The 10567-nt window shown below is 41.9% G+C and overlaps 1 protein-coding gene across 1 annotated transcript in view; it reads right to left on the reverse strand.

Moving 5' to 3' along the window:
• The window catches only part of LOC115056092 (voltage-dependent calcium channel subunit alpha-2/delta-4-like), a 34334-nt gene extending 26868 nt beyond the window's left edge, over positions 1-7466 (reverse strand). Inside the window, exons 1-4 of the mRNA XM_029522350.1 lie at positions 7375-7466; positions 2547-2628; positions 792-908; positions 599-658 (exon numbers count right to left, since the gene is read on the reverse strand). Coding sequence (XP_029378210.1) covers positions 599-658; positions 792-908; positions 2547-2628; positions 7375-7466 — 351 coding nt within the window. The remainder of the gene's footprint in view (positions 1-598; positions 659-791; positions 909-2546; positions 2629-7374) is intronic.
• Between the last annotated feature and the right edge of the window lie 3101 nt (positions 7467-10567).

A 10567-nucleotide genomic window follows, 5' to 3' on the forward strand; every position in this document is an offset into this window, starting at 1 on the left:
ACTTAGTTAAATATTAGGGAGTAGGAAAATGCCTTTGAAAGAATACACAAGTAAAATGTAGCTGTAGTATTCCTGTAATATTTTCTCCATCACTCTGCTGGTCACATGACCTTAGTGTGCCACAGTGTTTATTTTCTTTATGCAACATCTTTGCTGCACCGTCGACCCACTTTCCTCACAGGATCAGTGAAGTTTGACCTAATCTGATTTCAGGTGTCATCTGAAGCTTTAAAGCTTCAATCTGCTGCAGTGTCTAGTGCTGGCTAGCCTGCTGTTACCCCTGATCCTGACACAGATAGCCTGCTAATACTACAATTTATCTTGACAAGAAGGTAAGCCCGCGTACTAGTGAGGCTCACCTGAACTGTGTTTATTGTGGTATTGTAGCTTATGGAGCTCAACTTTTATTCAGAGCTGGAACGGTCCTTTAAATTTCATTAAAACTGAATTTTAAAGAATTGTTAAAGAATTGTTGTGAAATTTAATGCAAACTAAATTTCTCATATATTTCATGATTTTTTTTTTTTATAAAAATAATGAAGAGCTTTCAGGGAGTGGTTCTTTACATTTTTGTTATCAAAGACAAAGGAAAACCAACCTCTAATGTAGCGTTGAATTCATGGTAAAGGTCGGCGTCCTCCGCCGACTCTGCTAACCTCTGAGACAAGAAACAGGAAACAGAAGAGTTAGACCATTAGCTAGAATGAAGGTTTAAGTTTCTTCAGCACTGCAGCCAGATGGATCTTTATCATTCTCACTGCTTTCCAAACTGTAAACCTCATCATCCTCACCTTCACTGACTTCATCTTGCTTCCCAACATGCGCTCAATCTCATCAGAATAATCTTTGACCAAGTCGCCTCCGTCCAGCTCCACAATCTTGATGACTGAGTCAACGTCCTTCAGTTTCTGCAAGGAAACAAAACTCAGCTTGATCACAGCTTCAAAAATAAAAGAGCTCTGACATGCAGGTTGTAGATCCCTATAACGGTTTATTATGTGAAAAACTGGCTGAATATTAAAACACATAATTAGATCTGGGCTATAATCTTCACTTCATCTGCTTTATTTCAGGGCGTTTCCACAAAGTCACTGAAAGGGATGAAACAACAACAGTGACCTGGAGCTGCTGACAAATTGGCTTGTTTCTATCAGATAATTCAAACTCACTCTCAGCCTCTTTGATGTGGAGATGTGTGTGTGTTGTGTTTTTACGGCCAGGTAATCAGGTCACTTTCTTTGGATCAAGAAGCTCAAGGTAGATCAGCCACCTGAGAGCGAGGAGCAACAGCCCAGTCCGGTTATTTGCACCCTGAATCACTCCATTAAGTAATTCACTAATTCCTATTAGCCCATGTAACCCATTTACCGAAGTCAACACATGAACAGAGCCAAACATTTGTGTAACGTCAGCAGAAAAAACCAACACCTGGCACTTCAGGCCAAACTGAGGGCTATGTTTGAACTTTAACTTTAATTATATCTGAGATATATAATCCACACATTTAGAATCATCTCAATCTGTTTGAACAGAAATGAACGGAACATTGATTAAAAACAACAGTTGTTAATGGTAGGCTTAGACTGCGTGATGCTGCATGTTTCTGAAGAGCAGTTTTAAGGCTCAGAATGGGTTCGTCTGCTGTCGCCATCTTGGCAGTGCCTGACTCTGACTCCAAACTTCAGATAAATGGGCAAAGTTTCATCACATTCAAAGTTTGCTGTTTCAATACTCCACGCCATCACCAATAAGAGAGGAAAAAAAAAAAACAACTTCATACAACCAGAGATACAAAAACAACTAAAATTAACACAATCACAAGTTGTATTGTTGGGTTGTGTGGTCAGACCACAGGAGGTGGGTTGTGTGTTTGAAAGCAGACAAACTGCAGACAGACTGACAAAATCTAAATCTGACAGATAAATGGATGACAGTCTAAAATCAGAGCAGGCCACAAATCCTGACGACAGTAAAGAGGACTCGGTCCTCAATCTGGGCATTACCATGATCCCTGTGTGTGTGTGTGTGTGTGTGTGTGTGTGTGTGTGTGTGTGTGTGTGTGTTCTCACTTAAACAAACAGACAAAAGCTATCAAACACAAGCAGCACATTTAAACACACTGTGGCCCTGACCTCCATGATTATTAGAATATAAATGACAATATTGTTTTAATTTTAACCACATCTTTTCTTCTTCTGTTGGAAATTTGTCTCATCTACTATTTTATTTTTAAACTTGTGTCTTCTTCTACTGATGTATGCTAGTCTATAAATGTAGTCTGTTCTTCTGTGGTTTAGTTTTATAATCATTTTAACATTTTGACCCTAACCTTAACCCTCTGTTTTCAGCCCTTAAACAGAGACTTTCAGAAACTTTGTTGGATGTTTTATTTTGTAGTAAGTTGTTTTGCAGCCCCTTGGAAACGACAACCCCCCTGATTTTCTGGGCTGTGCAGAAAGAGGGAGAGTGTTTCTGAGCTCAAATGCTGGTCTGGAGTTAAGGATCACACACACTCGTCTCTGAACACAAGAGGCTTCAGACTTTACCTTCTGCAGCAGCAGAGAGCCGGAGAATGTGGTGGTTAAGTCTCGAAGCTGACTGGAAAATACGGACGCCCACTGCTGCACCCTGAAAATACACAAACACAAAAATGTACAATATTTCCTTTTAAGTTGTAGTTAATTTAAACAGAAGACCTAACTGTGTTTTCTGTGTAAATAACACATTTTGAGGTTCAATTGTAAAAACCATTTTAAGATGAATCTGCACAGGTGAGGCTTGTGGACATAAGTTCAGTTATTTTTATTATTAACTAATTATGTCATATGGTTAACAAATGAATCAAATACCACAAAAGTTTCCCGTTTGTTTTCTGTTTGTCACTGAGCATTCATGCTTTAAAGTCTTGTTTACTGGGAGCAGCATCAGCTGTGATGATGATGGTAAAATATCATCTCATTTCTCCAAGCCTCAGATATTTTGGCTGCCTGTTGCCATGGTGACGCTGCGCGGGAGCAGTGAGCTGCGCTGTGGCAGAAAAAGGCCGTTAAATGTGACAGTGATGAAAGAGATTTAGATAATCTGTTCTTCATCTGGGTCACAGCAGAGAGCTGCAGGTGTCTGCTCAGCATAAACGCACAATAACATCACAATGATTCAACGCAACACGCAAGAGCTGCAGGTGTATGATCAGCATAGACGCACAATAACATCACAATGATACAACAGAGCGCTGTGGGCTGTTTGCGTATGACAAAAGCAAGGTTCCTCCCCACTGCTCAGCTGGAAAATGACCCAACACAGCTCTTGTACATCATTAAAATATCAATGAAACAGAGAAGACACTGAAAATCAGGACTTGTTACCAAGACTGAAGAAAACTTTTTTTTGTCATTCGGGCAAATTACGTTCAACTAAACGACCATTATTTAGGAACCAACAGAAAACTATGGTTTTGTTGGACTTTTTGGATGTTTTTCTTGAGTTTTACCTGTATTTAGTTTTTCACTGTTAAATAATAAATTGATCATCTACATTTAAGTATTTAAAATAGGAAATAATATATCAAAGTCCAAAGTTAGGAAAATGAGAATATGTTTTCAACAACAAATATCAGTCCAGACGGTGAATAACTACAGGTAGAGGATGATGAAAGTGTAAAGTCAGCACATACTCACAAACTAGGCGCACACACACACACACACACACACACACACACACACTCAGACAGACACACACCCTCCTGTGTATGTGTGAGTGTGTTTGCTCAGCATATGTTGAAGAACAGAGGAGTTTATTGGTCCATCTGTTCTGGACATTAATCCTCTGAGATCAGTGTGCACGCACACGCACGTATATTTAAAAATACATTGAGGTGTCACAATGGCTTCTGTAGCATGTTAGTGTACTTGTGTGTGCGTATGTGTGTTTTTCTTGTGCGGTTCATTAATTAGACTTGCAAGGAAATAAATGAACCTGATCAGAAGATGACACCACTGAGTGGATCGACCTGGAGATGTGGTCTTTCAGATGGACCTGCTTCATGGATGAGCTTAAAGCTGAAGACCAGGTCCGGTTTTCCTCATTTCTAATAGCACAACCTGGATGACGAGAACCTTGATCATTCTGCTAAGATGACAGACCGAAGAGCGAGGACAGGGACAGATGAGGGAACCTTTCTAGGTTCAGCCCTGACGAGGTCTAAATACCAAACGACCACCGGCACTGATTCCACAGGGGGTAGAAAGAGTACAGGAGCGTGCTAGTCTTCATGTTTGATGTCAGTTTGAGAACGCAGACCTGATGAAAAGACCCATCAGCTGTTTGGGGATCAAACCTGCGAGTAACAAATCCCTGTGTGGCCTCCAGTGCTCCACAGATTTACTTTTTAGTCTTAACTCAGGGTTTTAACAAAAGGCTCAGCCACGCAAAATGATACATACGTCATATCACAGACACTCAACTTTAACCTGCAAAACAGCTTGAACGTCCATATTTTAAGGACCCTGAACCATCTCTGGTTTTTGTTCATCAGCCTTTAGACCCTAAGCACCGTTAAGTAAAATGACTCCAACGATTCAGTAGTGAAGAGGTATCTTCAGAGGCCAGAAGAAAAAGGAATCCTTCCACAAATGTTCTAGTCCCAGGAGACCCCTGATTGCAGTATCAGTCTGCGGTTATATAAAGTGCCTGAGGCTTAATCCAAAAGGACCTGGAGTTCTCAAGGTCCTCCAGGACACTCACTTTTCTGTCCCAAAGGGTTTGCACAGAGCTGTCAATCAGCTGGTCAGTGAAGTGGACAACTGACAGTTGTTAAAATTCGTTAAAAGTTCAAGATACCTAAAACACCTTTATGGCCACATTTCATTTTCATTCCAAACAATTATTTCTAATTTATATAGCATATTTTGTGCCTTGTGTTTGCCTCTTTTTTTTAAACTGCCTTGAGAGGAGCCTATAAATAAAATGGATTTTCACTATTACATGGAGCTGTAGTGTTTTCCCATCTGTCACCAATTCTGACTAATGAATAATGAATGAATAAAAACAAATCCTCCATGAAGATCACCTCCAAAATCCAATCGGCTGATCTTCGGTGCCGAGGCTGATCTGTCCAACAGATTAAAGCCAAAGCTGAACTGTAACCTGTACATAAAGACGGACTGAACACAATCTCTGAATGTGAAGGTCACAGCCACCAAGAAAGAAGTCAAACAGGTGTCAACCCTGGACAACAACCAGGCATCACGAAAAACACAGAAACCAGGGGCCAGGTTAAAGACAGTCCAAAGATCCACAATGACACTGACACCAATATCAAAGCAATCGCTGAGGTAGAATCTGAATGTCTCATCTGGCCTGGAAACACCTGGAAATCTGAAACGCCTTGTTTGGGACATTTGATTGGCAGTGAAATCACCCACTGGGACCAATCGGAGAGTCCAATGTTGAGATTTGACTCTAAATGTCACTATCAAAGATGGAGGATGGGAATGGATAAACACACAGAAGGAGTCAGAGTCAGACTGATCCAGGCCTAACTTGGTTCATCAGTTTATCACTGAAGTCAGTTTCAGGTTGGACAGATCAGCTGATTTTGCAGTTAAAGGAGGAAACAGGAAGAACCATCAGGAGGAATAAAAGCTCTAAAGAACAGCTGATGGAGGAGGACACAGGAAATTTCTTGTGATTGATAAGGTTAAAGCAAGTTGTGGACGGACTGCAGTTTTTTGTGACTGCCTGTTTTTGGTCACACACATTTGTGTTTGTGGGTGAGAGAGACAACAGCTCTGTGTTTCAGACGGGATCAGGCCATTTCAGGAGTTTAGGTGAGTCTGATGGTGGTGGGCTGAATGTGGGTCAGGGGAGAAGGTGACCCCGGCCGCCGGGGAGTGGCTGGCGGCCAGCATGGCGAGCTGCCCCACAGATGGTGATGGATGAGAGAGAGCGTGTCCTCCGCCAGGAAGCTGCAGTGTGACATCATCATGCTAACCGAGTTGTCAGTATCATCCTGATCCCCTGAACCTGCAGTGATGTGTCTCACTTTTTATTGGCTCATGAAGAAACAGCGATTCCTCTCAAAATCACAGCATGAAAAACATGAATGAAGCCAAGCCAGTCTGAGCAGACAGCTGCTGTTATAAGCTGCTCCAACAACTCTGGGAAAAAAAAAAGGAAAGTAAAAGCCACTAAAATGCTCCGACGTTCATCTGCCCTCAGATTCTTTCATCGCTTCCAGATGGTCTAACGGGGATTCTGGGAGATGTAGGTACAATTATTACTGATGCTTTTTTGGGTTTTCAGCTCCTGATTTTTGAACTTTGACCCCACTGGCTATTAAAACCAGTCATATTGTATTGAAGTCTATGGGAAAAATGTCCCTCCTCTCCTCCTCCCTGATTTATTAGCTCAATAAACGTTTTCCTGATGAGTTTATAGACCAGAAAGTAATGGATGGGTCAGGGGGCAGGAACACAGGAATACAGTGACTCATAGGCTCAATCACCCAGTCATGATAGAGGCCAGAGCAGATCAGATCCATCTTTCCCCCAAATATGGTTTCTTTAGGTAAAAAAAAAAATAATAATAATCAAGATGGCTGACAACACTATATATTGACAGTTGTGTGTCTTTCTTACTGTCCTGGAGAGTGACACTGAGGATATTTTGTGTGGTTGTATTTGCAGTGGTGCGTGAGGTGAAAGCTGCGCCGGTTAACGTCACGTGTGAGATGCAAACAGCAGTTTGCAGTACCTGAAACCAGCTTTGGAAAAAGACAGAGAAAGTCCTGAGGGAAAACTGCAGCAGCCTGTTGGCACAAAGGTGTTCCCTCAGGATCTTTGTGAAAATGGGGTGTATTCTGGGAGATTGTTGTTTTGTTTAGTCAGGCACACTCACAGTGGTAGTTGCTAACAGATCCTGAACACAGTAAATCATGAAGTATTTCACTGTGTCGCTTTTAAATGTCTAATTCATTATTTTTTCCTTTAACAAAAAAACCCAAACATAACAGTAATTGAGGATGCTGTCAGAAAAGCAGTCTCAGTGCTTCCAGTCAGCAGTCTCAACTACAGGAAAGTTGTATTTACAGGACAATATACAAATCAACTTAAGCACACAGTTATTCTCAAAGTGCCCTCAAAACATCCTACAAGTGTTCTACTTTTCAACCTCACATCATCACAGAGACTGTGCATCAATCCACAGAGCTTTGTCTTAAATTCTCACTGTGGTCCCAGTGTTTCCAAACATATCAAAAGTATCAGGGTAAATTGTGGGTAAATGATGCAAAAGAGAAACACATGGCAGGATTTGTGATGGTTAACTGTGGCACAGCAGGTGGATCCAGGAAAAGAGCTGAAGAAAGACACTTACGTCTCTGGTGGGATCTTCATCTGAGCATGAGCTGTAATCCACAGGCAGAAAAATCCCAGGATCCTCAGGAATCCCAGCGTCCTGCACCCCATTCCGACTCCAACCCCTGGCTGTCAAAAGCTCCTCTCAATTGAGACTCCTAAAGTTGAAAAAAACTGGACTCAGCTCCGAAAGTTCAGGGGGATCATGAGGAGTTTGTGGGAAACGGCTTCCTCATGTTGGCTAAAGGAAGCAGGCGAGAATGACAACGGTAGTCACAGCCATGGGCTTTAGACCCCGAAGCCTGTCTGTCAGCTCTGAATCAGCTCGTTCTGATGCCTGCATCTTCTCATTACCCTGAGGGAAACTTTAAAGTTCTTCAGGATCAAGTGGTGGGAAGAAGAAGCTGGACCTTCCCAGACACTCCTGGGAAAACGTGAGTAAAAGAAGTTTTCGCTGCACCTGCTCCAGGTTCTTCCACGTTTTCAAGGTTTCTCAAGGTAGCTTCTCATGAAACCATGACTATATGGGAACGAGTGTGTTAATTTCTCCACCCTGCAGATATTTAGGAATCTACAACGCTGGCAGCCTGCAGAAGATTTTGCAGCCACTCGACTCCACTGTCACCCAATTTGCGACGTAATCCACTTGGATTAAAAACTCCTCTTCCCCATGGAGAGGGAGAGAGGGAGGGAGAGAGAGAGAGAGAGAGAGAGAGAGTAGGCAGGGAGGGGAGGGATTGGAGCAGGGGATTGGATGAGAGCTCTGTTTTATCTAAGAGGATTAGAGCGATTTCTGAAGACAGACTTTCCAGCAACCAATCAGAGAAGCAGGAAAAGAAAAAAAAAACCCTGAGGTTCAGTTTGGCTCCTGAAAGAGAGAGAGAGGGAAGGAGAGAGAGGGAAGGAGAGAGAGGGCGGCCAGCAGTGACATGATGGCCGGGCCCCCCCCACACACCTATGTTCATATCAATGATTGTTGGTCATCCAGCAGGTCTGAGGTCGGTGCCTGGTTCAGGGGCAGGAGTGCAAATGGCACCTCATTCCTGACCATACACATTAGCTCAGGACCACAAACACACACTTACATACAAAAGATACACACATTCCCTGGTTACAGTTCACATTCTCCATCAGGCTTTATATCTCATCAAATACAGTTCACCATCATCTCAGTATCAGGCTTCGTCAGCAATGTCCATTCAGTCTAAATGTTTAAAGGTCCAGACTGTTGAAAGGTAGATGTTAAGGTCCAAATGGTCTAAAAGTCCATACTTGAACCAGGTCAGCCTCTGAGAGTCCTCAGTCAGATACAAATCACTGAGTCACCAGAATAACTACAGAGCAATCAATACATCAGTGTAAGAGCAGATCTGATTCATCTCTTCACTTAGGTTCATTAATAACACTACAAAGAACCTCTATCATGAAACATTGATAATCAAATCCATTATTGTTCTCAAACATCATTCATATGACAATTAAATGGAAACTGACTGATGATAGAAACACACAAGACAGAATGAGTCAAGAGCTCCCTCTGGTGTTAAAGGCTGTGACATACAACTAACACCAGCTGCACACATATTTATACACCGATCAATCAACAGTATGATCACCTGGGCTAACATTGTGCAGGTTCTGGACTCCTCTAGAACCCTGAAGCTGAGCTTTGGTATCTGGACCAAGGCATTTGGAGCAGATCCTTTAAGTCCGGGGAGTTGGGAGGTGGAGCCTCCACAGAGAGCTGATTCTAGGATAATCACAAACAAACAAACAAACAAACAAACAAACAAACAAAAAAAAAACACAAAACTGTTTGAATTAAGATAATATTGACTTTTATCCCAATATTTATTAAAGAAGAGCATCAGACCTTTGGGGTGTGGGAAACATTGGGTGACTGGAACAATACCAACAAATAAGAGCTCATCACAGACCAGCTTAGCACAATTTTTAGATATCTTTTAAAAGAATAAATTAAGTCCAGAGTCTCAGCTTCATTGTCAATTGTTATTTAAACTTCTAAAATCAAGAATGATAGTCTGCATAAGTATTTGATACAGACATACAGCTCTCCCTTTAGCTTGTTCATATAATCTATTACTGAAAACTAACATCTGGTCACATCATTCTGACCTGAACCTCGCTGTCCAATGTCCAATGAAGCACACACATACACACAAACAAACACACAAACACAACTGCCTCACAACACGTTATCTGGTCAGGGATGATTCAGGCTAACTGACAGTTAGCTTCTCCGTCAAACAAACACACAAACAAAAACACAACTGTCTCACAACACGTTATCTGGTCAGGGATGATTCAAGCTAACTGACAGTTAGCTTCTCCGTCAAGCAAACATAAACAAACACAAACAAACACAAACAAACACACAAACACAACTGTCTCACAACACGTTATCTGGTCAGGGATGATTCAGGCTAACTGACAGTTAGCTTCTCCGTCAAACAAACACACAAACAAAAACACAACTGCCTCACAACACGTTATCTGGTCAGGGATGATTCAGGCTAACTGACTGTTAGCTTCTCCGTCAGCTCCACCTGAGGACACGCTGTGATGTTAGCTAGCTGAAAATAAAACAGCGGAATGAGTGCCGGTGTCGATGGTTCCTAAAATGTCAGAATTTATCGGTCAAAGTGAACAAACCGGTCAAACTTCGTATTCTGAGCACTTACAGGAGTCACACCTTAGCGGGGACGCGCTCATCGTGAACGTCTGTGTGCGGCGGGACCGGGAAATCAGGAGCGGATCATACCATCTGAGAGACCGGGGGAGGGGGGTGGCTTTTTTTTATTTTTTATTATTCATTTTAAAGTGTAACTCGTAGGCCGGAGACAACAGTGCATATAAGCTTGGACAGAACTGTAGCAACACAATAAAAATAAACTCTAATAAAAGTTTGTAAAAGTATTTTACTTCCGCGTCTGAAACCGACAAATCAGAAGCCGCCAACGAAGAGGCCCGCGCCAAATCGTTGAATTGATAAAGATGACAAATAAAATAAGATTACATTTTAAGGCCAGTTTGGAGGGATGTTATAGTCTGTATACTATAAACGTTATATATGTTATAAAAATATTAATACACAGAGGTTGAATGTCGAAGTGACCTGTAAAGGTGTGAAGGTTTTGTTTCATTGTTCAGAGGTGATGAAGTTCAGTCCATGAAGTTCTCACAGCATTGTA

This window comes from Echeneis naucrates, chromosome 16 (genome assembly GCF_900963305.1).
Source record: "Echeneis naucrates chromosome 16, fEcheNa1.1, whole genome shotgun sequence".
Classification (NCBI taxonomy): Eukaryota; Metazoa; Chordata; class Actinopteri; order Carangiformes; family Echeneidae; genus Echeneis; species Echeneis naucrates.